Here is a 27,997-nt window from a genome sequence, read left to right as displayed (position 1 = left end):
TTTTTTCCCTTGAACTCCTGTCATTCATTCCACAGAATGGGAGTGGCAGGACAATTCCCAAAATGAGGACAATCCCTAAAATCTCTGTGTTTCACTAAGCACTGTTCCCATCCCAAAAACTTTGGGGAACGTGAGAGATAATCAACAGGAGAGCAGAATGTGCTTGTGCAAGTCCAGCTCAGAGCCTCCTACCCAAAGCCAGCCTGGGTTTGCTCCTCCTGTGAAGGGTGCTGGTTCCTACAGCTGCAAGCACCAGAATTCCCAAAGGAAACCCACAGGAAATGTCAATCCTTCAACACTCCAGAGCCTTGGAATCATTTATCAACAGCTCCAGGAACAACACTGTGCAAACACCATCTCCAGAACCATTGCAAAGTCACCAGAGCATCTTCTGGGGGTCATGGAGCAACTGTGAGGAAAAACCAACCCCAAAGCACAAATCCCTGGCTGGAATGATCCATCTAAAAATACCTACCAGGTTCTCCAGGTCAGAGCCACTGGAGCAGGAATATTTCTGTCTAACTGGAACAGGATGCCAGGGATGAGAGCAGGGAAGCAGCCAAGGCACTGGGGGTGGAAGCCATGCAAACACAGAGCTGGGGGGGCAGGCAGAGCTTTCCCACCCCTGTGGGGACAGGGAGGACTAGTGGGACACACACACACGGCTGGGACACGGGAGCAGAGGGGTTGGGAGAGGTGGGGCATGGAGAAGAACCTGTGGTGAATGAACTGTGTGGGACACAAATCAAAGCCCAGGTTTGTGGTTTAAGGAATGTCCTTTGGCACTCGGAGGATGAAACCCCAAATCCATGGGGGAAAGAGGAGCACGTGGAGGCACCTGCCTGGTCACACCCACTGCGTCCCACTCATCAGTGCCAGGCTGCTCCACAGTGGAATATTCTGCTGTTGGAAGGGATCTGCCTTCACTCGGGGCAGATTAAGGGATTCTGCTGCCTGGAGCTGCCCCATCTTCACAACCAACCCCAATTTCCCCTCCAAACTGGTTTTTCTTCTCTCTACGTTTCACATTTGTGACCACCACCAGCTTTTGGGTCATTCCTGGAGGCACCAAATCCACCTCAGTTTTAATTCAGCAAAACTAAGGAATTCTGTGGGTGTTTAAGAGGCCAATACTACAAAAAGCAGCATTAATAAATCCTCTTCCTTCTACTCAGTGCTGTGGTGTCCCCCTCAAACAGAGCAGAACCTGAGGAAGTTTTTACAGGATAAAACCAGCAGGAAAAATCATAGCCCAGGGTGTGCTCTACATGCTGCACTCTGGTCCTTGGGACTGACCAGTGGCAACAAGTCTGGGGACAAAACCAAGCCAGAGTAATTGAGAAATCAAAGGGGGAAAAATCAACATAAAACCTAAATTTGGATGTGCTGCCCAGTGAGAAGTGAGAGTCTGCAGCAAGCTCTGCTCTAGGGGACAGTGCTGGTTTCTGGAGGCACACAGAGCACAGCAGAACTCACAGAAGCAGGCAGAAGAGAGAGAGGTTAAGAAGCAATTAAGCCAGGGTTAAGGAAATCCAGACAATTCCTGCCACTTGGATCCAGGGCTGAGCTTACCATGACCTGGCTAATGAAGGGGACCTGGAGCTCCTGCCTGGGAACCATGAAGGGGCAGCACTTATTTAGGAAGGATCCTCCTTCTAGCCTTCAACGTTCAGTGGTGAAACAGAAAATGGATTTGCAGACTCTTGTGATGCTCTGGAAGAATTCCCTGCACTTCTTTTCTCCAGGTGGGATTCTCCAGAGCAGCCAGCTGGGGCTCTTTCCGCAGCATCAGGCACTGAAAATGCACTTTCTTACACTGGGGCACCCTCAAAGTCTGCTCCTTTTTAATTTCTTGTTGCTGGCAGGTAAAAATGCCCCTTCAGAGGATCACACACTCTCCTCAGTTGTGATTTCCATCCAGGACACGTGGATGTGTGAGGAGATACACGCAGAGCAAGGAAAAGCAGCTGGCATGCAAGGGAGTGTGCTGGGAACCCATTCCCTGCCAGCCACAAGCTGCTCATTTTAAGAGCATTTTCTCCAGTGTTTTCTCTCACAGGGCGTGTTCCCACATAAAAACCGTCCTGATCTAAATCAGTTTGGGATATTTAGCGTAAATATTTAAATGTTTAGTGCCCCAGGAGATTTCCTGCTGCAGGAGGCACTGAAATTCCCCCTTCTCTGCCCTCCCAACTTCACCCCCATCAGCTCCCCTGGGATCCTGGGAATTGAAAGGGTTCTACCTGGAGGTTCTGCCCACCAAACAAACACCACCCCAAGTGTTCAACCAGCAGCCTGATTCTGTGATTCTCTGCTCACTAAAAAAAGGCAATTCAGCAGCTCCTGAAACCCTGTGGGAGTGGATGGAAGGGCAGAAGAGATGGGACGTCGGTGATGCATGAGGCACACACGGAGTCACAGTGAGACAACTATGGGGCAGTGATGGAGAAATCCAGCTAAAAACACACACGAGAAGCAAGGCCTGTGGAAGCACAGAGTCCCTTACTTGAGGGGAGCTGCCAGGAGAGAAGCCTTGATTGGAGACAGGAGAGGTGGGAGACTGGTTGGCTGGGGATCCAGCATTACTGCGGTACTGCTGGAGTGAGGCCTACAGAACAACACAGAATTAAACACCATGGCATTGAGGGAGGCTTGGAAAATACAAACTTCTGGAGTGATGGGAGTTGGGAGAAACCATCCTCTTCAGTTTCTGTGTGGGAAGACAGGATTATGTGAATGAGGTCCCAAAACAGGGGGAGAGCTCTGGGGGTCTGCCCCGGAGCAGGGACAGGCACAGCTGGGAGCGTTTCCTGCCTGTTCTCGCTTATGCTCGATTCAAAATATATTAAAAAAAAATCAGGTCAGCCAAGGATTTAGGGCAAAGAAGTCTTGGAAGCTGGGAATAATTCAAAAAGAATGTCATCCATGCTTCAGTTCAAGTGCCAGCCCCACATCTGTGTTCACTGGGATCCTGCTCTGCCTCCAGCTGGGTTATCAGCACTGAGGTGCAGCTGATAAACCTGGGGTACAAACCTGTCACCACACAGCCCCAAACTCCATTGCACCCCAGAACATGGAGCAGACACCCTCTGGGAATTCACACTGTGTTTTGCAGGTTTATAGCTGTGATTTTTACACTCTTCCCAGGTGTCTTGAGAAGTTATTTTCAAAGATTTCACTTTTTTTTTCCCCTCATTCGAAACAAATTAATAATATTAATGGTATTTAAATAATGTTGTACTAATTAACATAAATAGTAGCCCAGCTCTTCTCATTTTACTTCCTTTAGAAATTAAGGGATGATTGAGGAGAACCTGCAATCCAGTGAATGTAATCAGGTTTGCAGTGTGGGAGAACTCTGCACCACCAATTTTTGACCCCAAATTCTGTAAATCCCAAGAAAATTTCCCTTTTTGCTCTGCATTGCCACTTCCACCCTGTCAGCAGCCACCCAAACTACAAATTAAATTTCACTTCTGCCTCACAAAAGCTGTGTAGAAGTTGCCAGCGAGGCTGTGACAGCTCCAAAGGCTTTTTGACAAAGTGGCTTTAAATCTGTTTATTTAGGAATTACTTCAGTTGCTTTAGAAGATAAGCACAGCAGCCTAAAAGTTCAGGTCATAAAGAGGTTTAGGATGAGGAAAGCAACACAGAAAGCAAAGGATGAGATCAGAATTGTCTGTACTGGTGCTACATGAGGATTAGAATCAAAACAGGGACACATTTTGAGTGGGGTGGGATCCTTTCCACTGCTGGATTGTCCTTCCCTCTTCCCCTTCCCATCCTGCAAGGGAAGCAGCTGCTCTCAAGGAGCACAAACTGTTAAAAATTTTATCCACAACCGAGGGCAGATCAATAGAAATGATTTCTTCTCATTCCCAAAGCCATTCCTGTCACTACAGCGCTGCCAGGACACCACAGGTGGGGACAACCAGGACCCTACGGGGGCAGAAGGAGCAGGGGGAGCTGGGACATCCCTCCCTGCCTGGCCTGGGATCCCTGATTTGGGATTTTCAGCTGCTGAGACAGAACATTTCCTAACAGACTGTGTTAAAACAAGCAGGAAAAGGGATCTGTCCATAAATCCTCACTCCAATTCTTTTGGCCACTGGAGGCAGCCACAAATCCCATTTTGGAATAGATGCTCCAAAATTCCTCAAAATAAAAGGGTTCTGAGGAGAGAAACTGCAGAAAATACCTGGTTCTTGACAACTTCTGGAAAATAAATTTTCCAGGTGGTATTTTGACTGGAAAATGCTTGTTGTAGTTGGACTCTCTCTCAAGGCTCTGGGAGCTCCCCCAGTCGGTATCCTGATGTGTTGGGGGACACCGAACACCCTGAAAACACCCCAATAAATGCTGACAGATTTAAGCTGGGCCTAATCAAACCTGGGACAAAATTTAACGTCAATTTTTCCTCTAGAAAACACTTCAAGGTGCATTCAACCAAAACCATCCTAAATTTACGTCAGCTTCCCTAAAATTCTCCTTCTCACGGGGTTGTCCAAGCTCATTTCCCACCCTACACTGAACGTTCCCAGCTTTCCCAAGGAAAGCCCTTCCCAAACTCACCGAGTTGATGTCTATCCCCATGGAGGGCTGGCTCTGGCTCCCTGGAGGTGACTGGGGGATGGTGGAAGGTACCGTGACGGAGAGAGGGGGGAGCTGGGGGCCCCTCTGCAGCCCCGAGCTCTGCAGCAGAGGGGGGGTCTGGGGCAGGGAACTGGCCACTGGTGCCTGCTGCTGCTGCTGGGAGCTGGTCTGGGTGAAAAAGGGATACGGGGGGAGCTGCTGCTCCAGGGACAATGCATCCATAGCCACGGCCTGGAAAAGAAGGAGCAGAATCAGGGAATTCCCAGGGTGCTCAAGCACGTCACACCAAGGAAATTGAGTCAGGCTTGGTTTTAAAAATGGCACCTAAATGTTAAAAAGTCAAGAAGCTGCTCTAAAGGAAAATGTTTCTGCCCATGGCAGGGGTGGATTGGATGAGGTTTAAGGTTCCTTCCAACCCAAACCATCCTGGGATTCTGTAATTCTGTATTTCCAAAGATTCAACATCACCTCCAGTGTATAAACCAATCCTTTAAAACCCAGTTAAATCTTGAGGTCAGAAATCACCAACCTGGGCAGTCACAGAGTCACACTTGTAATGCCAATTTTAAAAGATAATTGAGCTTCTCTCACGAACTAGAGAAATGGCTTTCGAATTTCACAGCTCACTTTGGGACATCACAGAAAAAATGTGGTCTAAGAGATGGTTTTTATCACAGTTCTAGAAAAGAGGAAGTAAAATCTGTAACTTCTACAAATCTCTCCCTTTTTAAGGCTCCGAATTAAGGAACACCTTTAAAGGAGGAAATTACAGAACAAGAGATGAAGTTCATGGAATCATGGGATGGTTTGCATTGGAAGGGACCTGAAAGCTCATCTTGTCCCATGGCAGGGACACTTTCCACTATCCCAGGTTGCTCCAAAGCCCCATCCAACCTGGCCTTGGACACTTCCAGGGATGGGGCAGCCACAGCTTCTCTGGGAATTCCATCCCAGCCCCTCCCCACCCTCCCAGGGAGGAATTCCTTCCCAATATCCCACCTAACCCTTCCCTGTGGCTCTTTGAGCCAAACCTCCAGCCTAAGCAGATTAAAACAATGAACCTGTGATTAGAAAACTTGGGTTCCCCCAGGAGTTCCTACCTGAGTGATGGGTGAGAGCGGGGACAGCGTGGGGGACATTTGCTGGGACTGAGGTCGCCGCGAGTCCGCGCCCAAGGACAGGGGGCTGACACTGGGCTGGCGGTGCTGGGACGGGGCCGGTGTCGTCGTCATTCCTGCCAGGAGTAACAAACCACCTTCAGCAGGGACACAGCAAGGCCTTGGTGATATTTGTACCCAAAATAATTCCCTAAAGCAGGAAAAACGAGCGGCCAGAGCTGACAACACTGGAGGAGCCTCGGCCGAGCGGGCGGGAGCTCGTTAGGTGATTTGTAATTAATTTTGTCAGGTTGAAGAGCATCAGGATGAGAGGAAGAGCCCTGTGGTTTGTCCTGGCTCAAACCCAGGCACGGTTGGTCAGATTGGTGCCCAGGATGAGGAATTGGAAGAGGCAGAGCAGCCTCAGCAGTTCCAGACACCGCAGGCACTGTCCTCGCACACCTGCACTCGCCAGGCCCAGGAAAAGCAGGTTCTGCTCTGTTTGTTTGGGCTCCAGCTCTGGGAATGAGATAAGAGATCCTGGAACCAGGCTTATCAGAGGGCACTTGAGGTATTGTAAAAACAAACACCTCTTTAATGGAAAAAGCAGAAGCCAAACTGGTTACGCAGGAAGAGCTCCATTTTTAATGGCACACCAGTGCAGGAAATATCCACCACACTCCCAAGAGCCACAACCCAGCAGGGGGTAGGGATAAACAACTCAAATATTGTCATTTTGTTCAGATCAAGCCAAAAATCTGGGAGTTCAGAAACCTCCCCTCTCTTCTGCTTCACCCCAGAGGAACCGAGTCACCCTGGGAAGGGATTTGAGGCCAAGCGAGAGTGAGCTGCTCCCCGGAGCTGCCAGAGAGCAGCAATTCACGGGAGCCTGCAAGCTCCCAGGCACTTGGCAAAGGCTCAGGGCTTCCAGGCAGGCTGCCAGGGAGCCAGGAAGGCCAGGCTGCCAAGGAGCCAGCAGGAAAAGTGGCTCAGGCCAGGCAGGTTCCCAACACAGCCCCGGCCGTGTTTGCAAACCCAGCATCGGCTCCTGGGACGTGCGGGAGGGACCCGACACCCTCCGGGCACCAATGTCCTGGGACCTGGCAGGAGGTGGCTTCCCCAGCTCTCCTCAGGGAGTTCTGTGACATCCCTGAGCAGGGCACAGGGATCAGAAGCCTTCATGGGAGGTTTTCTGCTGAAGAGCAGCAAGGAAAGGTTGGAAAAATCGGTTTGAAAAGCACCAAACACTGAGTGTGGCAACGAATAAACTGTGGGATAATCTCCAGAGAGAAGCAGGAATACAGTCAAGGAGTGTATCTTCAATTTGTTCTATCTTTGATAGATCAGGGAATGTTTTCAAAGCATTACAGACTCACCAGTTGGGGTTTGTATCATTTACTTTGATTATTACGGGGGAAAAAAATGTGGAGATCCATTGTGGCTTAAATCCGACTTTCTAAAGCCATCCACAAAACTTTGGAGACCAAAAAACTCTTCCAAGGATGCTGAAAGTGCTGCCCCACTCTGTCCTCAAATGGTTAAATCCTTTTCTTGCTCCCCAAACTCACCTGCTCAGTCACATCAACCTGATTACAGTAATTTCCTTTTCCCAATCCAGGAGACGTGGGAAAGGGAATCCTGCCCAGCACAGGAAATATATTTGTATTTTTGGATACAAATCCTCATTTCTATTCTAGGAATCAACAGACTGCAACTGTCACTGACAATAAAAAAAAAAAAAATCAACCCTCATCATAATTATTTGAGTATCAGTGAAATTACTTAAAAAATAGCAATCAATAATTGCAGTGTTAATCAATAACAGACCCCAAAAGGATCCTCACATTTTAAAAACTGCTGTTCTAAAGGAATGGAAATAAAAGGGCTGCTGGAGATATTCCCATAACACAAGGGATGTTGGGGTTCAGCACGAGGAATTCCAAGAGAGGAACTCCAGTCTTGCACATTAAAAAATAAATAAATAAATAAAAATAAACACAAAAAAAAAACCCCAAAAAAGCAGATTTGGGCATCAAGAACATGAGATGAATGTCCTGTAACTGAATAGAAGCGTCTCATCTTTTTTGTACCTCCAACACAAAGGAAAACCCTCTCAGAAAGAACAACATTCCATAAACTCCATCATTTCAGGGAGGTGACCTGGTGCTGTGCCCTCACCCTGGCTGGCAGTGCTGATGCCCAGGTGAGTCAGGTTGGCAGCCAGGTTGCCCGTGCTGTTGGAGCTGCTCAGGGCTGGGAATGTGGATTCCTCGGGATCCAGCGGCGTGGGCAGGGGGGATGGGAAGTGGATGTTGGTCAGGTCCGGCAGGGAGCCGCCCGTGTTGTGCGTGGCAGGAATCAAGGCTGTAGTGTTCTCCTGGTCAGCTGATGGGAAGATGCTAAATTTGGGGGGGGGGGAAAAAAAACACCCCACAGTTAATGGAGATGGGAATTTTCATGGCCAACACATCTCACTTTGTGAGTGTGGCCACCCTCAAAAACTTTGTGTTCTTTCCCGTTGGAACATTCCCAGCCCAGCAGAGTTTCTGCACCCAGAGAAAAATCCAAGTCTTTTACAACTCAGTAATTTTGGGATATGCCTGGGAACATCTGGCAAGATTTTATTTTCTTGTATTTAACAAGAAAATTTCATCAAGAAGGTATTTTTGATAGATTTTGTATTTCTGACCCTCACAGAGGGCATTGGTTTGTATCTAGAGCCTTTCCAGAAAATTCCAAAGCAAGAGGATATTCAAGGATATTCAATACATGACATTTTCTCTTCAAGATCTCAATGTTCTTCAAATAAAAATTGCTGAAAACTTACTTGATTCCTGGAACTTCACAGGATTTAGGTCTCGATGACCCAGTCTAAAATAGAAGGAAGAGAGATTTAAAGGCAAAGATGCTGCTGGAGGGTATTGCCTAGGAGATATTTCAATTAATAAGTCTAATTTCATCCTTTCAATGTAAGATCTGGGAGCTCTTAAAAAGATATTTATCTTTTTTTTGCTTTATTGGCCCAACAAATCTTAAATTTCAAGAGTTTCTCCTCATATAATCAAGCCTGTGCATTCACACACACAAAATCCTTTCTAATTTATTGTTCATTATTTGTTTTTAAACAAAACATTTAATCTCCAATCTCTTCAAGTAGTTTGTTAATACTGACAGAAATTAAAGCATTCATTTATCTAACTATGTTCAGAAAATAAAACCTCCACACTTTGAAATGTGCAATTCCCACCTTTTTAGTGTCCCAGCCTTGCTTAGAGAGGGTTTTGTCTGCATCAGAGGTGGTTTCCTCCATTCCAGGGACAGTCAGCAATAAAACTAAAAACCAAGGAGATCAAAAGGAATCATTAATAATCAATAATATTCAGCTTCTCACCGAGATATTTTCAGATTGGAAGTTTAACCTTTGAAAAATTCTTATTAAGTTTAAATTATCAAGGAGGATGAAACAACTGCGCTCTATTATTTAAAAAACCAACGTACCAGAAACCAGACTGAAATTGTATTAATTAATTCATTCATTCATTCATCAGTGAGACTTTTAAAAAAACCACCCAAAATAATACTTTCCAAACTTCTGGCCTCCAGTTTATTCTGCTCAGACGTCCATGGAAGGGTTTATTTGGGATCTGGTTTTCCCCATCTTTTGCACTTTGCACAAGTGATGTCCACCCTGAACACCTAAAGGGCTTCCAAGAGGACAATTCCAGAGGGGAAAGTCCAATCCATCCTCCCTGGCATGGAGAAACACCACAAAGCTGCTACTTCCCCATAGCCCAAGGACATTTCTTTGTTCAACAACTGCAAGGTGACAAAGAAACAAAAAAAAAAAAAGCCCAGACAGAGAGAGATGAATCAATGAAAACATTTCACACCGATGAGTGTAAATCCCTATTTATGGGATCCTGGTTAGGATGAGCACTTCCCAAGGTTTTCCAGCTCCAGGAGCACATGGAAGAGCTGCAGGACAGCACAGACGTGTCCAAGGGCTGTGCTGCCCGTTCTTAATCTCTAGGTGCTTGTTGAAGGATTAAATTTTAGGAGTTTTTCTTAGGATCAGGGAATATTAAGGCTGGAAAAGACCTTTAGGAGATCATCAATCCCAGCCGTGCTTCCCGTTTTTCCCGAGCTGGAGCAGGCACAGGGCCCAGCAGAGGGCACCAGAACTGTGGGTGCCGGAGCTGCTCCAGCTTGGAATTGCTCTGGGGATGTTTGGAAGCGCTGCCTCCTCCCAGGGGAGGCTCCCTGGGGATCCTCAGGCCATAAATAAACACGGCACGAAGCCTTTGCTCCTTCCCGATCTCCAGTGTCCCTGATGGAAATGCTGGGAACTCCACACTGCTCCTGAAGTTCCTCCAGACCTCTGGGAGTGCTGAGAACTCAACACCAGAGTCCCACCAGCCCAGAGGATCCTCTCCAGGGCAAGAATGACAAAATTTAGGGCTCAGGAAAATGTTCTCCCTTAGTTTTGTGTCATTTTTCCTGGATTTCAGCACCCAGAAAGGTGAGTAAGATCCAACTGTTGTGTCACAGGATGCAGGAAGTATCAAGACTCCTGAATTTTACAAACAGATGGAGCCCAATCCATGGGCATTCCACTGTTATAAATCTTTTTATCCTTTTTTTTTTTTGCTCACCTCTTTTCTGCTGCATGTCCTGTGACCCTCCTGAAAAGGATTCCTGCTGAGCTGGAGTCATGGTGCTCTGGTGCAAGGCAGAATCAGAATTCGTCCTGAGAGAACGCAAAAATCACAACATTTTTATTGTCAGCTTCACTAAATAAAAGAATCTTCCTCTCAGATAAAAGCAACAACTCAGTAAAACCTCAATATTCTGCATTAAAACCCAAAAATCTATATATGGCATAAAGCAGGCAGACTTTCCTTGTGAAACAATCAATTTGCAGAACAAATTAGTTCAAGTTTGAAGAGCAATTGTTTCAATAATGGGATTGAGAGGAACACAGGATAAATTGGTTGCCCTTGTCAGAACAGAGTTTTATCTGCTTTGTTCAGATTAAACACGATCAAATAATGCCATTTTTAAGATGTTTAGCCATACTTTGGTTATTGTGGTGGTTGAAAAACAAACCTTCCTGGTTGGGAGGGAGGAAAAGGAATGGTTCAGGATGTTGTGGAGATGGGAATTTTCATGGCCAACACATCTCATGATGAACTTTGTGAGTGTGGCCACCCTCAAAAACTTTGTGTTCCTTCCCATTGGAACATTCCCAACCCAGCAGAGTTTCTGCACCCAGAGAAAAATCCAAGTCTTTTACAACTCAGTAATTTTGGGATATGCCTGGGAACATCTGGCAAGATTTAAAAGGACGACACTTGCTGACACACCTTCATTTTAAAGCTCAACTAAAACGAGCACGAATAGAATTAAAAACTCCATTTCTGAATTTAAAAAGGCACAATTTTGCAACCATTCCACTGCAGCTGGAAGTGCTGCAGTGTCAGGGAACAGCCCCAAACCCCCCCAGGATGGTGGCACCCACCTTCTCCAGCTCGTGTCCGACGGAGGTGACAGGTACACGGTGCCATAGGGGCAGCTGTCCACGTGGGCCAGGGTTAAGGCAGCAATGCTTCCCACTCAAGCAGGAAATCTCTTCCCAAGAATAATTCCAATTATCCTGTCAGAACCACTAAACTCACAGATTCTCTATGGGGAACTTTAAAATGACACTCAACACAAAATATTACCTGGATTGTTGTAATATTTGAGCAATAAGAAATCTTCCTCCTTTTCCATGGATTTAGCTCCTCCCTGAGCAGCCCTGGTCCCTCCACCCCGTGTCACACATCCCCTCCAGCCCCATCAATCCCCTCTGCTTTTAAACCTGTCAGAAATGCTCAGCTCGTTCCTGTTCCCAAATGCCAAACGGGTGAATCAACCTGCACTGAAATGCACGAGGAGCTGCAAAGGATAATCCTGGGCTGGGTTTGCTCAGCTCTGAGGGAAACTCCATTTCCCCAAGTCAGCCCTGACCTTTCAGGGAATCATGGAGTGGTTTGGGCTGGAATTGAAGGATCCAGAGCTGGCAGTGAGGGTGCACCCGGTCCCACTGTCCATATCACCATTAAATGTGCCCAAACCAACCCCTGAGGACACCACTCGTCACCAGTGTCCACTTGGACATTGAGCCACTGACCACAACTCTTCGGACACATCCATCCAGCCAGCTCCTGATCCACTGAGTGTCCAACCATCAAATCCAGTTTAGACAAAGGATATCCCATGGGACAGTGCCAATGCCTCCACGAGCCCCGCTGCTGATGGCAGTAACCCCATCAGAGAAGGCCACCAAATTTATGGGGCACCTCTGCCCTGAGTGAGGCCCTGCTGGCTGTCACCAACCCATGCATGCATCCCTCAGCTCCACATGGATCATTATTCCCACGGAAAGCTACGGAGAGGTGAACTCTTACTTTACAGACAGTGGCTATTTAGGGATTAGATCAGAGCTCGGGACAAGCAGTGACATGGAGCTGGGAAGCGACCCTGCTGCCAGGTGAGGAGGGGAGGAGAAGGGAACTGTGCAAAGGGAAAGCAGTGCTGATGCTCCGAGCCCTGCTCCCAAGGATATCTGCCTGCCGTGCTTATCCACGGAGAGGGGCCGGCGGTGGGGGGAGCCCAGGCGGTTCCGGTCCCGGTACACTCTGTCCACCAGCCCGTGGTGCCGCGTGGTCCTGCTCGTGTCCAGCGCCGACGACTGGAACGGAGTCTGGGAGAGACACAGGGATTATCCACAGGGAAACACCTCCACAGCCTGCCCAGAGCCTCCTCACACCTGTGCCAGGCTGGGTTATTCTAAGGAATCAGACTCCAGAAAAGATGTGGACGTTGTGCCATCCGTTTCTCCTCCGGCAGCTTTGGGGGAAGGCTCCCTCCTGCAGAAGGGGACCATGCTGGACCTGCCCTGCCCTGCCTCAGCGCTGCCCTCACACCTTGGCATCCCTGAACCCCGGGTGTGAGCGTGGCAGGAGCTGCCAGCAGCTGTCCACATGCCCTTGGTGCAGCATGCAGGGTGCATCCAGGAGGAACATGCCGACATCCAGAGCCTGACTCCGAGGGCAGGAGATGCAGGGAGGAGATGCACGCTGAGCTCAGCATTCCCCAGGACACGCTGCCTTCTCTCAGGGCTTCCTCTCACCCCTCCTTGCAGCAGAATTATTTTAAGGGGACACTGAGAGAATGAAAAGAAAAAGAAAAGCAGTTTCCTTCCTCCTCTGTCTAGAAAAAGTTACGGCATCTGATGGTTTTGAAGCGATCTGCAGCTCCTTCAGTGACCCGAGGTGGGATGATCCCACCTGGACTCTTATCAGCACTGACATCCTGAGCGGTTCCTTGTCAGCTGATGATTTCAGAGCAGGAGGATGGCAGGGAAAGGACAGGGAAGATGAATTCCCAGGCTAAACTGGAAAACTTTCACATTTTCCACAGCCTTTCCCAGTGTATACCTGGGGAGGGACAGAGGAAGTACCGAGGGGTCAATCTCTGCTCATACTCCACCAGCAATTTATGGGTCTCCAGGGAGAAAAAACCTCCCCAGCCCTGCACTCCTTGCCAATGTGAACAGCTTTGCTGAGTCCCTCAACACCATCTGTTTGGAAATCCAAAATTTCCTCCTCCATTCAGGTGCTGCACGTGGCAAATGCACTGTCCTGTCTGCCAAGCCATGGAACCATCTGGCTTCCACATTCATCCCTTTTTCTTTTTGTGGGTTTGGCTTTTTTTTTGGTTTTTCTTTTTTTCCAAGTGTCAGCTTTGGCCATTAGAAAGATTATTTCTATAAAGCTTTGCATTTATTTTGAAAGGCTTTGTTTGTATTAACTTTTTAAAGAGTCTTTCTACTATTTTAAACTCTTTTCTCTTCAGCAAATATTGGGCTCCTCACCCTCTCTGCACACACGGGCTGTGTTAACAGAACTGCATGCACAGGGGCTGTGGTGTTTATTTTCTCACTTCAGGGCCAACATTTTATATGCAGCAGAATATTTAAGGCAACAGGGGGCTGGAAAGGAGCACAGTGACTTTTTACTGGACTCTCAGCCCTTCAGATCATGGGGGTTTGTGCTTCACTTCCTCGCTTGTATGAAAGCTGAGAAATCTCAAATAAAATCTCAATTTTAAGGCTTTTAAATTCAAACACGGTGCTTTAATCTCTGCTGCAAGCACTGAACAACAATCCCCACACAGAAGTGGGAATATTCATCATTCCAAAGCAACAAAAGGTCTCAAACTCCTCCTTTGCTCTGTTGTTACAGCCCAAAAGGCAGCAAAATTTGCAAATACGTGCTTGGAAGGTCAACAGGAAAAGCAATTTCCTATGTCAGTGGTGTCACCACAGTGCTGCTAAAAAAGGAGCAGCCAGCCCGGAGCACAGGGAACACAGAGCTCACCTGGAATTTAAAGGAATTTTAGATATATAAAACTATAAAGACAAAAAGTTCAATGTAAAACCAGCTATTTTTTAGGTTTTCCCCTTTTCTGGCACAACTTCCTTATTAAAAATACAACAGAAATCTCATTTGAGTGCAGCAGTGGCACAAGTAAAGGTGGAACGTGTTCCAGCTCAGGGCTGAAGTTTAGAGAGGGATTTGGGGGCAGTGCTGTTCCCTGGCTTTCCAGGAACAAAGATCCCAAAAGAATCCTGAACTTAGGGAAACAGAAAACACCTGAGGAAATGGGTATCACCTCCAACAGGTCAGGCTTCTCTCAGCAACCTTCCCATAAAATTTATTTAGGGCCAAACACCAGGACAACATGCCTGGATTAAAATTCCCCATCTCTGCATGGCATGAGATATTTAACTATGGGAGGAAAAAAGGATTAAAAAATAGATCTGAGCATCGATTTTATTTAGGAAAATGAAGAACTAAAAGGGTTTCAGCTCCCCTGAGAGAACGTTCAAGGGTTTGAGGCCAGACCCAAAGCCCCCCAAACCATGAAAAAAGCAGCTCAATACAGACAGGAAGGAAAAAGCTCAGTGCTCTCCAAGTGTCCTTTTAGGATTTAGCAAGAAATAAACCCAAGTGAGGTGGATGAGGGGGAAGGAGGAGTGGTACCTAGTGATAGTTGATATTTTGGTGCCTCCTGGTGCCAAGCAGGATTTGGGAATTCATTCTGCCCTTCCCCATGGAGTTTAACATGCAGGCTGAGTGCACATGCTCAGAGATTGCTGAAATCACAGGCCAAGACTGAATAATCCCCTGTCTGCACCAAATAAACCCCCAATAAATCATAAAGAACCACATGACAACAAGTCCAGGGAGTCTGCACAGGAATTATTTGCATGTTCCAGACTGGGATGCATGGCAAAACCTGTATTTATGTGCCAGCCCAGCAGTCCTGGGGAGCTGGGAGGTGAATCAAATAAATCCTGTGCATAGCAGAGCAGGTGTGCTGAAATACGTATCCACCTGGGCAAACAGGACCAGTCCTAAATACGTATTTGCACAAACCTAAATACTTGTTTACCAAAGAGACAGGAACTGCTCCAAAGGCTTCAGCCAGAGCTCCGTTGTGCTGCAAATCAAAGAAGCAGAGATGCTCAGACACCAACGCTCTCAGCAGGCACAACCACCCAGGCTCTGCCTCAGCATCTCCACACAATCCCAGAGTCATTTGCAGTCATGCTTTGAGCTTAAAATTGGAAAAACCTGGAAAGCTTTCCCCACTGGTACAAACACATGGGGTTATTTTGTTGCTTGTCACCATTTGTTATCTGTAACAACATCAATTTGGGGATTTTTTTTTTTAGTGTGTGTGTGTGTAAAAATATAGGAAACCCCGGAGTTTAAGGACAGTTTGTTTCTGTCTCCTCCTCCAGTCATTCATAAATTTTTGAATATTCCCTTTCCAGCAGTCAGGATTAAAACCATCTAGGTAAAAACCACCAGTGATGGCCATCAAGCACAGAAATACAGAAATATTATTGCTTAAAAGGAATTCTGAACCTCCTTAACAAAAAGCTGAAGAGAAAAACTTGAACAGAGCAGACATTGTGGAGTAACAGTGAGGTCTTCAATCCACTGCAAACCTCAGCTCTGTATTCCCCAAAGACTTAAAGATTTAAATAGATTTTTGCCTCTCCTCTTGCACAAGATTCAAGCTTTTAACCTGCCCAAATTCAGCTGTCTGCACCTATTTCAAGAGGCAGTGAGAGGTCAGCAAGTTTCTCCATCTTTATTAAGCACCCTTCATCAGAAAACCACAAACTGCAAAATTTCCTTCTTACCACATCCTCATGAGCTAAATTCTAACTGTTATTGCTCAAAAAAGGAAAACTAATGCAGAAATGTTCATTATTTTGAGCACTCTAAATCAACTAAATGTGGAAATCAGAAGTCCCCACAGGATCTCCCAACTAATCTTGTTCTTGGACAACATCCTCTGTCCAACATGCTTCAAGCAGCAGAATATTCACCTGAAACTCTGCCTTTCTGTTTATGGTGCATCACCTCTGGAGCCACAAAACTCAGCCAGGACATTCTTACATTTCCTTTTCAGCCAGCCCCCCAGAAAGTGATTATTCTGACACCACTTTGTGTCCCACTCCCCTTCTCCTCTCCCAAAATTATTCCCACAGAACATGCACATCAATTCCTCCATCATCACCTTTATTTCCTTCCATTTTACTTTGAATTTACAGCATCTTCCCAGATTTCACTAGGAATTGCATCTCTCAGAGCATTCCTGACCCCAAAGCATCACAACCAGGGACAGGAGAACTAAAATCTACCACAACTACAATGAAAAAATCCCCACGTATCCCAATCCCATCCCGAAGGAGCAGAAGTTTTTAAACCAGGGTGCTGATTTCTGGACCAGCAGCTGCCTCAGGAGCTTAAACCAGCATTCAAGCACAGGATTCATCAACAAATCCAAGGAAAAACCCCTTGAACTCACCTGGAAGGGGAGATCCATGGCACTGTTCCCGATCTGGTTCACATTTGGCAGTGACCCCCCGTAGTACTGGCCACGACTCTGCCCCAGTTGCAAATATTGGGTTTTCTGCAGCTGTAGCTGGAAGAAAAGAAGGAGGAAAATGTAATTTCAACTGTTTTAACCAACACAATTTGACAGTGATCACTGAGAATGGAAACCATTAAAAGGCATAGATCCAACTTTTACAAATGAGGGTCGACCTTCTCCACAAGGTTCTTGCACCAGGAAAAGGGTTCAGGGATGGTCAGGGATGGTCAGGGGTGCTCAGGGATGGTCAGGGGGTGCTCTGGGATGTTCAAGGATGCTCTGGGATGTTCAAGGATGCTCTGGGATGTTCAGGGGTGCTCAGGGATGGTCAGGGGTGCTCAGGGATGGTCAGGGATGTTCAAGGATGCTCAGGGGTGCTCAGGGGTGCTCAGGGATGGTCAGGGGTGCTCAGGGATGCTCTGGGATGTTCAAGGATGCTCAGGGGTGCTCAGGGATGCTCTGGGAAGCTCAGGGATGCTCTGGGATGTTCAAGGATGCTCAGGGATGTTCAGGGGTGCTCAGGGATGGTCAGGGGTGCTCAGGGATGCTCTGGGATGTTCAAGGATGCTCAGGGGTGCTCAGGGATGTTCAGGGATGCTCAGGGTGGTCAGGGGAGCTCAGAGTGCCCACGCCAAGACAGGATGCAGAGAAAAGGCCCAGCCTGCTTATTCCATGTGAATACTTCGGGATGTGTCCATGGATCACAGAATCCCAGGATGGTTTGGGTTGGAACGACCTTGAAGCCCACTCAGTGCCACCCCTGCCATGGGCAGGGACACCTCCCACTGTCCCAGGCTGCTCCAACCTGGCCTTGGGCACTTGCAGGGATCCAGGGACAACCACAGCTGCTGTGGGAATTCCATCCCAGCCCCTCCCCACCCTCCCAGGGAAGAACACTGTATTACAATAGTCCCTGAATACAAGCTCACCCTGAGGACAGCTCACGAATTTTCCTGACATTCAAACAATTCCTAGAAAACTCAAATACCTTTTATTCACAGAATCTCCCCCAGAAGCCACCGATTTCCAACTGCACAGACAGCTAAAATCTCTGTGCTTGAGCTGAGGGACCAAACTAACCCCTGATTTAGGAGATAACTCGTGGAGATGAAACCTCTCCACAGATCCCAGAATCTCAGGATCATTTAGGTGGGAAAACAGCCCCAAGATCGTGTCCAGCCTTTGGCAGGGCGCTCTCAAAAGCCTCAGCTATTTGGACAAGACACCATTCACTCAGTGGCTGAGGGTTTTTTCCTTCCCAGAAGGGCAGATAATCCCCTCAGGCTGAAGATTTATAAAATAGTCCCAGTTTTCCCTATCAAATGGCTCAGAAAGATCCCATCCAAGGAGCGGGAAAGCCCCCCCTGCTTTTCTTGTGCAATCTTTAGCCACGCAATTCCTGAAGCAAGACATGAAATTAGAGAAACCCTGTGCTGGTATCACTTAGTGAGTCACAGCCCCTCCAACTCAGAGCACAAAAAGCACAATATCAGAACTAGCTGTGCTTTTTCCCTGGCCCCTGCATATGTTTTTGTTGTTAAAAAAAAAAAATTAAAAAGCCTTGTTTGGGATTTGGGCCAAACATTGAAGTAACTATTTCAACAGGTGTTGGTTTCCTTTCAAGAACCTCCGAAAGGCACCCAGGGAGGAGGGGGTGGCTTTGTGTTTTTTCAGTGTTTGGGCTTTTCTCAGGATATACCCACCTCAAAGCAGCACAGGACAGGGAGGTCACGAGCATTTGTCTTTCTGCTGCACTTGAGCATGGAAATGAGGCAACCCCAGAGCTGGGGAGCCGAGCCTGTGCACTGCCTTGGCTCTATCATTAATTTTAGCAACGCTCCCTTCGATAAACACTCCTGGAGATCTGTGCCAAAAATAAGAGAAGTGATTGCTGCTTATTGCTCTCATCCATCACCACACCGGCGGGGAGAGCTGGGCTCGCTCCTCTGCTCAGCCTCCTGCCTTTCAAGAGAGAGTGGCCCCCAGACTCCACATTTATTGGAGCCCATCAACAACTGCCACTTGCAATCTGGGAAGATCAAGTGTAAGCAGAGCAGGATTTGTGTCCTGAGCGCCTCCAAGCTCCAGCTTTTTAGCTGGAAAAAAAAGTTTGTTTGAATCTTAGGACCTTGCTGTCATTCCAGCAGGAAATTAGGAGTGAAATCAGCTCCAGTTTTTCCCTTCGCAGCAAACAAAAAAAGCTGCAAATTTCTCTGTCGTGCTCTGAGGTACCTCAGTGCTCAGAGGGAAGCCAACACTGAAATCCAGAATAAAAGTTTGAGAAGGGACCTTAAATATTATTTAATTCCACCCCACACCTTCCACCATCCCAGCTTGCTCCAACCTGGCCTTGGGCACTTCCAGGGATGGGAAATCCACAATTTCTCTGGGCAACCTCTGCCAGGGCCTCCCCACCCTTTAGGAAAACAGAAGATGTTGTGACTAAAATGAAATTTCTTTTTCCTCTCCATCCATCCTGCGAGGTGGAGCAGGTACAGGGCATAACCGGGGATGAGGTTTTAAGAGGGGTTTGATTTTCAAAGAAAACAACAAAAAGAAAAAAGCCTTTTCTTAATAGAAAAATTCTGATTACTCTTCAAACGTTACCAAGGCTCACAGCAGCCCCAGGGTTATCTCCTGGGGTTGGATTCAATTAGTGCAACTTGGATTCTGGATGAATTTAGATAGGGAAGGGTGATAAGGAATTACTTAGTGCTCACTAGATTTATTAATTTCATGAACCATGAGAACTCGGTGACTCTACATCACAGCTTTTCCATTTCTCTATGGTGGGGCCGAGAGAGCAGCTCCCTGACAGCTGAAATTATTGCTAAATATCCCAGCTCTCTCCCAAGAAAGCTTTTGGTAAGGAAACAGCTTTTGCTCGTTAAACCACTTTATTTCTGCTTGGTTTTTCTTGTTCTGAAGAAATGTTCCCCAAACGCCAGGTCCAAATGGAATCTGTAATTTTCCTTCCACAGCACTTCTCTTACTCCACTTAACTTTAAATCTTCATTTTTTTTCTTTAAAATCCAATTTAATCCTGAAAAATTAAGTAATTTACGTGAACATTTATATGAAATACATCAATTTTTCCACTTGGGTTACCATTTGCTGGACACACGGCTGTGTTTGTAGGGAGAGATTCAAGTTCTACTATTAAAAAAATAACAAATAAAGACAGAAACAAAACCTTAGATACAAATCCAGTTTTCCTACAGACTTTCTAAGTGTCCAAAATATGCAGATGGGAATCAAATGAAGCATTTATTAAGAATTCAACACTTCAAGTTATTGAAATTCTTCCCACAAAAATTCTGAGTAAATACAAATTAGTGGGCAGAACTTACTGGGAAGTTTGGCAGTTTGGGCACTGTAAATCAACCAAAATCCACTGTAAAGGTTTCTTTAAAAATGCTTTTTTTAACACGTGAAATTTGGACTGCCATAACCATAATAAAAGGGTGGAGTGTCCGTTTGATAAAACCCCGAGATATCTGATGACTACAGGAAGCAAAGATTTTGTGATAACGGCTTTTTCACCGCCTTGCAGTTTCCATACCAACCTTTCTTACAACTTCATTTTTTTCCCTTGAAAAAACCCGTTCTCTTTAGCACCTCCAGCCTAATAAGCAGCAAAACCAGTGCAGATTAAAATTAGAAAAGTATTATTAAAGCCTAATTGGGACTTAAATTCTGCTGGCAGGATTAAGTGGAAGTTTTAGAAGCTGCATTATTGGTAAAATCCCGTTGTGCTCAGCAGCGTTCGGTTGGACTGGGCTGAATTTTCCCAGGGAAGTTTTCACCTGGAGCACCCAGCCCCGCTGCAGGATTTGGGCTTGGTGTCAGGACTGGATTTTTGATGTGAGAGATTTCCCAGTGCCTGTGCTGAGAGGAAGCAGAAGGCAAAGAGGCTCCCAAAGTTCTGGCCTGGCTTCTCTCTGCAGTGTGGAATTAAACACCAAGTCAAACAAACCCTGCAGTTCCTCGGTGCAATCCCAGCGGGATTGGCTTCTTCAAAGGGAGATTTCTCCCCATTCACAATCCTCGTGTTGATAAGAAAAGCAAATAAAAGCTTAAAAAGAAAGAGACCTTAACAGCAATTTAATGATTTGAGTTTAGATTTAGTGGCAGCGCTGCCACGAGCTACAAATCACCTCATTAACCCTTTCACTGCTTAAAATGTTCTTTAAGGTGCCAAAAACTCTCCAACAATGAGCTCTGACCACCCAGAGTTTGGTTCCTCAAGAGAACCCTTTTCTGTTAACAGTCCAAAAGTCACGTTAAAATCCGAATTTTAAACACTCAGCACTACTCAAACAACTGCTAAAATTAATACACATTCAAATAACTGCTCATTTATGAAACCACCCTCCCTGAAAACTGCCTGGGATTTCTTTAATTCGATGAGGAAGGAATCACAAATGAATAAGAGAAAATCCTGGTAAGCCAAGGAAAAGGAAATTTCTGTGTTGGCCAAAATTTTGTTAATTCCAGGTGCCTCTCCCCAGCCCCAGCCCCAACCTGAAAATCAAAATCAATAATGAGGAGACACAAAGTTCTGAGCACAGAACAAGTTTCAAGGGCAGAGGATTTGGTTTTAGATCCCGAACTGTTCCCATCTCAGGGATCCTCCTGGAAAATGGGAATAATCCCACCAGAAGAATTTTGAAAATGTTTTGAAACTCCTCACACTCCTTCCCTGCAGGTTTAAATTAACCCATCAGCAACTCAAAGTTTGAGTGGTGCTCCAAGCCTGGAGCAACCCAGGGAAAAATCAGGATAAATGAAGATATTCCAGATATTCCAGAGGCTCCCAGTCAGCCACCACCACCACCAGATCTCACTGGGGGAATGAGGATAAATTAATTAAAATATCCTGCTGCTCCCACAGAGGAGATGAACGAAGATTGGAAAGACTTCTGGAATGCCTGACCTTTTAATCTCTTTAATACTTTTAGAGCTTGGGTGAACACTGATTGCTTTTATAACTTTATTGTGTTTTGGATAATTTATTGCAAACAATTACAAATACTTCCATTATTTACGTGTTACTGACCTAAATTCACCCCTGCTGTTATCAAATAGTTCAACAGGTGTCCGAAGAGATGGATTTGCACGTGTAGCTTTTTATTTTAATTTCCCATGTAATTAAAAATTAATATTAAGAAATCTGACAACAGCAATACTTTTCACCCCAGCAGGCACCTGTAATATGTAAATAATAGAGTTTATCTTCAATGCCCTGATAAATGGGGGAAATCAACCTTCTGGTGCAAACCCACGTGTTTTTAATTGTCTTTCAGAGCACCTCAGAGAAAGAAAAAGGTGTGATAACAGCAAACCACAGCTCAAATTCTGCGATAAACCACGCTGATCCTCTAGGAAAGGGCTCAAGACAGAGGGAGATAAAAAATATCTGGGATTCCAGCGAGGTGAGCAGGCTGCTGTCAGCTGAGAGATAAAAAAGAGGACTCTGAAATCCAAATCAGTGCCTGTGTGAGCACACTGAGAGTGGCACTGGAGCTTTCTTTGGGAATAATCAGCCTTTCAGGGCCACAAGGAAGAGGGAATGGGATCCAGAGAGCACAGGCAGCTCCTTCGCTCCCCCCAGCCTCATTTATCAGGGATAAAGAGGAGAGGAGCCTTTGCATTTCTCTCTCACTGAGCTGTCACACTCAGGAAGAAGGCAGATTTCTAAAGTCACCGATTTCCTGCAGTTTCCAGCCGTGCTCCAAGAGCAGCAGAGCTCCAAAGGCGCAGCTGTTCCTCCCAGGAAGGAGGGTAAAGGAAATGAAGGCTGAAGTTGAGAGGAAAGGGATAATCCACAGTGAGAGCAGCTGCTCTGCCTGCCTCACTTGGGAGTTCACAGATTCCAGCAGCAGCTTGTAACAAAATGTTTTGCAACGGTTTGGGGGGGGGGGTTGAATTTTCAGGGTGTTTTTAGTGTCATAGAAGTGAAGATTTGAAGGCTGGCTCCGGACAGAGGAGCGAGGACAAGCCCAGCAAAAGTTTCCCTTGTTGCCTGTGCCAATCCTTGCTGGCCTCCCAAGGATCTTGGTGTCCTGGAGCGATGGATTTTGCAGGGAATGGGACAAGCAAGCCAAAACAGGAAGCCAAATGTCTACTAGAAACTACGTGAAAATTACCCCGAAAAACTGCAGACATATGGGATGAACTGGATGTGACCCCAGACTCGTGGAACTGCTACATCATTGTTTACTCCTCCATCACCACAACTGTCACTCCAGTCACTTTTAAGGACTTGTTCCATTATCCCATCGTCGTGTCAGGACACAAACACAGCTCTCAGGCCAACCAAACGCAGCCAGGAAGAACAAAAATGCAGGAAAAAGCCAAAAAAAAAGCATTTTTGTTGCTCTTTTTTTTCTGAAGGGAAGGAAGCTGTTGTAATATCTTGGAATTTAGCAGCCACAAAAGAGCAGCAGCTTTGTTTCTGCCACACTGAGACACTTCCCAAGCAACTCCTTCCTCAGAGCTGAGCTGAGAACACAAGGCCAGCCTCAATTTTCAGGGATTTTGATTTTCACCAGGATACAAGAGTTTTCCCAATGCACTGAAACACACAAATTTTCTCCACAATTTCAGGAATTAACAACAGAACAGGAGGTGACATCTCCAAGGACCAGCAGCAAAGGGTTGTGCTGCTGCCTGGGAGTGTCCCAGCTCAGCACAGAGTGAAGGGGAAGCAAAATCCTCCTCTTCCATCTCATGGAATGAAACAGCAGCTCCACGAATAAACCAACTGGGATTCAGAGAAAGGTGTTTTCATCATCAGAGTAATGAAAACTGCCAGTCACAGGGAAGGGCACAGCGAGGCAGCTGACTTAAGACTTTATAAATCTGATTATTTTTAAGGTTACCTGATAGCATCGCTTCAATCCTGCACTTCCAGTGGCTTACCAGGAAAATCCTGAGGTCTCAAAGGCTGCAACACCTGCAGGAGGCCCCTGCAGCTGCTTAAAAACCTCTCCAAAATTAAGGCAGAACTGCAAATTCTGTGCTCTGACAGAGGGGAAGGAGATGATGGAGTAAGTTCTTATCTCCAGTCTGAGATAATCAGAGGAACGCATTCCCACCCTTTGGATTTGGGATTGAAACCTTTGTGCCGGCTGCACGTCCATGAAGCAGAGAATTGGGAGACAAGGATCACTTTGTCTTTGCTATCATCAAACTTTGGTCACTTGGGTGACTTGTGGAGAACAGGAGACAAAGCAAACCCAGAAAGGAACCCCACAAAACAACCCCAAAAAGCAGAGACACGGCCCTACCCCAGAGCTGAGGCGTAACACATCACTAATTACTATAAATCAACCTAAAATGAATTTATCACAGAAAAGGCTGAGTTAGAAGGGACCCATCAGGATCAAGCCCAACTCCTGACCATGCACAGGACATCCCAAGAATCTCAACTCTTCAATCCAAATAATCCTTTGTTAAGAGCATTACAGTCCAGTCAAATAAATTTCATTCATAAGAGCTGAGATGTTATTGATCAGCAAAGCCTGGGCAGGAATCATCTGAGCCCCAGCCAAGCCCCAGCACTGCACTTTTAGCACTCCAAGAGAGCCAATTATTACTCATGAGTTCATGTTTTCTTCACCTTCCTGTTGAAGGGATTATTTAAGACTTCAAATCACTTAACTGGATTGTTTTGTCCTGTTATGAGTCATCTCCAAATTCCAAGGCCCCATTAGCTTCTCCTTCAGGAGCTGCGAGCAACTCCCCCGATTGCCTGAGCTATAAAACCGTGAGGAAACGGGGCTGTAAAAATCACCCAGGCTCGGACCTCTCCCCCCAGCTGCCTCCTCCAATTCGTGTGAAAAGTGGAAAGATCTCACACCCCAACACTGTTCACAACTCCCCCCAAATCCACACTGCACTCAAATCCTTTTTTCTTGTGAACCCAAAGAAAACAAACCAGAAAGAGGAGGGGAGAGAGGCGGCAACAGCATTTAATGCTGTGATTATTTTTTATTCTTTATTTCTGTTTTATTTATTTTGTAAAGCACTTCTTTACACATGAACTTCATTTTTCTCCCCAAAATGAATTAATACGAACCATTTGGGGGTCGAGGGCAAAGAATCATTACGAACACACCTTGCAGGATTGGAATAAATACATCAAGCCATAATAATAAAGAATAAAACTTAATGCACAGGCTGTGACTCCGTGTTTAAAACCACTTTGCTATTTCTGGTGAACAAAGGTTTACTGTTTAAAACTTCACAGTCACAACTGAGGAGCAAAAACAGGATACAGCAAACTGGAGCCTTAAAATAGTGACTATTCTTCCGAGTTGTGCTCTATCGCCGGGCAGGGAGCCAAGCAAAGCTACAACAGGCACCAAACCTGATTTGAGAGCTTTGAAAAACAAACCCCAGCCCGTGGCAGCTCAGCAAGTGCCACCCTCCTTCCCTGCGAGGCTTTCAGCGAGAGGGAGGCGTGGATGCTGCTGATAATTCAATATAATGCAGAGGACAGGGCTCCTACTTGAAGCTCATTTATTATTTGATATCCAGAAGGCAAAGAATTCTCTTGGTTATATTTAGATGTAGCTCGACACTCTCCGAATCTTGTTTATTTCTGTGAGCATTATTAGCTAACAATGTGCTCTTAAAGAAAATATTCCTTCTGAGCAGGCATCTGATGGAGAACGCCAGGAAACAATCGTCCAGCTTCAATAAAAAGTTCCTCAACCATCCCCATTCCTCCTATTGAAATGCCTCAGAAAAGCTGAAATAAAAGCAGAGATGCCCTCATTAAGTAAGATAAAAATAGCTTTTATGTTCCATTTTTTATTTTTAGCTAAAGAATGAAAATTCAGTTATGTAACCCTACAAGTTTCGTAAATTAGGAGCCAAGCAGGGCATGTTTGCACTCTTTGGGGTTCAGGGGCACCTCACTCTGCCCTGAGAGTGGCCAAAAGCTACAGAAAATTGTTTGGAGCTTGAAAAATGTGGCATCAGCCAACGCTTCAGGTATCAAAAATATCCAAAACAACATCAGAGTCCAAATTCTTCGAATGCAAAAGGCTAATTCAGCACAATCATCTCCCTGAACCAGAGGCAAATCTAATTACAAGGAGAAGGTCAATCAGACATTTGAATCTGAGCTGGCTGCTGGAAACTTGTGCAATATTTAAGATATTAAATAAATATTAAATAAGATATTCTCTATCCCTCTTGCTGCCAGGAGTAGAATCTACACTGAGACTCTGCAAGGAATAAAAAGGTGAGAAGTCAGGGTATGAAACAATCCCTGCCTTCCCTTCTCCCAGGGAGGATTTTTATGCCTTTAATCCAGCTTACAGATGTTGAAATCCCACTTTGAGGCTCCAGAGCTGGAAAAATCTCCTGCACAGCTTCACAAGCTACTCCTCCAACAGGTCTGAAGAGGCCCCATCCTGTCACCAACAACTGCTCCTCTGTCTGAGGTGGGAGCTATCACCATCTGCCTGGAAATTCATATATTTTGGGTATCAACTCCAATTCCCTCCCCTCCGAGACCTCGGCCGTCCAAGGAAAATAATATCCACATAAATAGTAATAGCTGGGTATCAAAATTAATTGAAAATTCATCTAACAGAGCTGCAGCGTGCAGTTAACACATCTTACTACTCTGGAGTGATAAGTAACCGTAGTAAAAACACCAGTGAGCAGCCCAGCAGGGAAAGCACAGAGGAGATTTTCCCAATCATCAGGAAAAGTGATAGAGCAGGCAGAGGAAGTAAAAGACACTTGGAGAAAATCTGCCTGTGAAGCAGAGACTTTTAGCCAAGGCTTGTGAAGGGCTGTGGAATTACTGCTGCAGCCTCAAGCTGCAGCACTTCAGCCTCCTCCACTTCATTATTTAAGAGCTGTTTTTTGTGGGTGTGTGGTGTTGTTGTTTGATTGCAAAGGATTGTTCTGGTACACGGGGAAGAATTTTCAGCTTCCAAGAAATAATTTGCAAAACAAGACTGTTATCAACACTTGCTTACAACTTTATATTTTATAAAGTCCCAAGGAGATCAGGCCAGAACATCTCCAGCTGATAAAGAGGAGTTTTTGCAGTGCTCCCCTGGCTCCACAAGCACTGTTGGAGATCCTCACGGATCCTCATTCCTGGATATCACTTCCAACAGCACAAAATGCAAATCATTTCAAACAGCAGCACTTTAAATATTAACTCCAGGAAGTATCAGAGATGCTGATAATAAAGACTCACATCCAGCTGCCACCTCAAGCTCACAGAATTCCAGAATGGTTTGGGTTGGAAGGGACATTAAGAATCATCCAAGTGCCACCCCATGGGCAGGGACACTTCCACCATCCCAGGCTGCTCCAACCCTGTCCAGCCTGGCCCTGGACACTTCCAGGGATGGGGCACCAAAGCCTTGGGGACCACATTTGCTTAACAAAATGCGAGGAGTTGAGACCAAAAGAAAAAAAAGGGAAGCAGCAGCGAGGTCACAGCTGGTCACTGCCGCAAAATGAACTCTGTTCCCAAAAAATCTACCTGATTTTGAATTTGCTGCTTTTCACTCCCTCACTCGAACCCCTCAGCAACCCCTCAGCAACAGCTCCTCCAGCACAACTACAGAAACACCGGGGTAGAACTCCAGCCATCACAACCAGGGATGGTTTTAAACCAGAAAAGTTTATTTTCTTTACTTTTTTTTTTAAGATACAGCCTTACATTTGCTGAAAAGTGCCCTGAAGTCAGCTTGAGTTTCAGATTCTGCATTAGGCACAAAAATATCGATGCCAGTGTGGAACAGAGCATTAGGGAGTGATCGATGCTGTCGGGGCCGTTGACCAAACTGCCCTTCCACTGCTCAAGAAAACGTTCCTTTGCAATTACAGATGGATAATGGAGAACACAGATAAATATTTAGCTTTTAAGACATGTTGGTTAAATCCCTATTGATCATTTTTGAGAGGATGCCTATTTTTTGCCAAATTAGCGTTTGATTACCACTACAATGAAAGTGCTCGATAATACTCGATAATTTCACAGAATCACAGAATCCCAGACTGGTTTAGGTTGGAAGGACCTTAAAATCATCAACTTCCACCCCGTGCCATGGGCAGGGACACCTTCCACCATCCCAGGGTGCTCCAAGCCCCTGGCCTTGGACGTTACCAGGGGTGGGAAATCCACAGCTTATCCGAGCAACCCCTGCCAGGGCCTCCCCGCCCTCACTGAGAGGAATTTCTTACAGAAAATTCACACACTTGGATGGAGCAGGAAATCTGAGTTAAATGTGAGTTAAAACTCACGCCAAAAGCCCCAAATCCATGGG

At 46.0% G+C, this 27,997-nt stretch overlaps 1 protein-coding gene across 5 annotated transcripts in view; it reads right to left on the bottom strand.

Moving 5' to 3' along the window:
- CRTC1 (CREB regulated transcription coactivator 1) overlaps positions 1 to 27,997 on the bottom strand; it is a 43,720-nt gene that overhangs the window by 9,766 nt on the left and 5,957 nt on the right. For 3 of the 5 annotated variants that reach the window (XM_068997389.1, XM_068997390.1, XM_068997391.1), the window contains exons 2-10: positions 16,623 to 16,739; positions 12,298 to 12,435; positions 11,209 to 11,270; positions 10,343 to 10,437; positions 8,938 to 9,023; positions 8,518 to 8,561; positions 7,869 to 8,089; positions 5,694 to 5,827; positions 4,573 to 4,824 (exon numbers count right to left, since the gene is read on the bottom strand). In XM_068997389.1, coding sequence (XP_068853490.1) covers positions 4,573 to 4,824; positions 5,694 to 5,827; positions 7,869 to 8,089; positions 8,518 to 8,561; positions 8,938 to 9,023; positions 10,343 to 10,437; positions 11,209 to 11,270; positions 12,298 to 12,435; positions 16,623 to 16,739 — 1,149 coding nt within the window. Of the gene's footprint in view, positions 1 to 2,506; positions 2,609 to 4,572; positions 4,825 to 5,693; positions 5,828 to 7,868; positions 8,090 to 8,517; positions 8,562 to 8,937; positions 9,024 to 10,342; positions 10,438 to 11,208; positions 11,271 to 12,297; positions 12,436 to 15,191; positions 15,240 to 16,622; positions 16,740 to 27,997 lie in introns of all 5 variants that reach the window. The other 2 variants (XM_068997392.1, XM_068997388.1) reach the window with 2 other exon arrangements.

The sequence above is a fragment of the Aphelocoma coerulescens genome, chromosome 28, assembly GCF_041296385.1.
Source record: "Aphelocoma coerulescens isolate FSJ_1873_10779 chromosome 28, UR_Acoe_1.0, whole genome shotgun sequence".
NCBI classification, from domain to species: domain Eukaryota; kingdom Metazoa; phylum Chordata; class Aves; order Passeriformes; family Corvidae; genus Aphelocoma; species Aphelocoma coerulescens.
The sequence above is the reverse complement of the archived record's forward strand: the minus strand, read 5'-3'. Positions and strand labels throughout refer to the sequence as shown.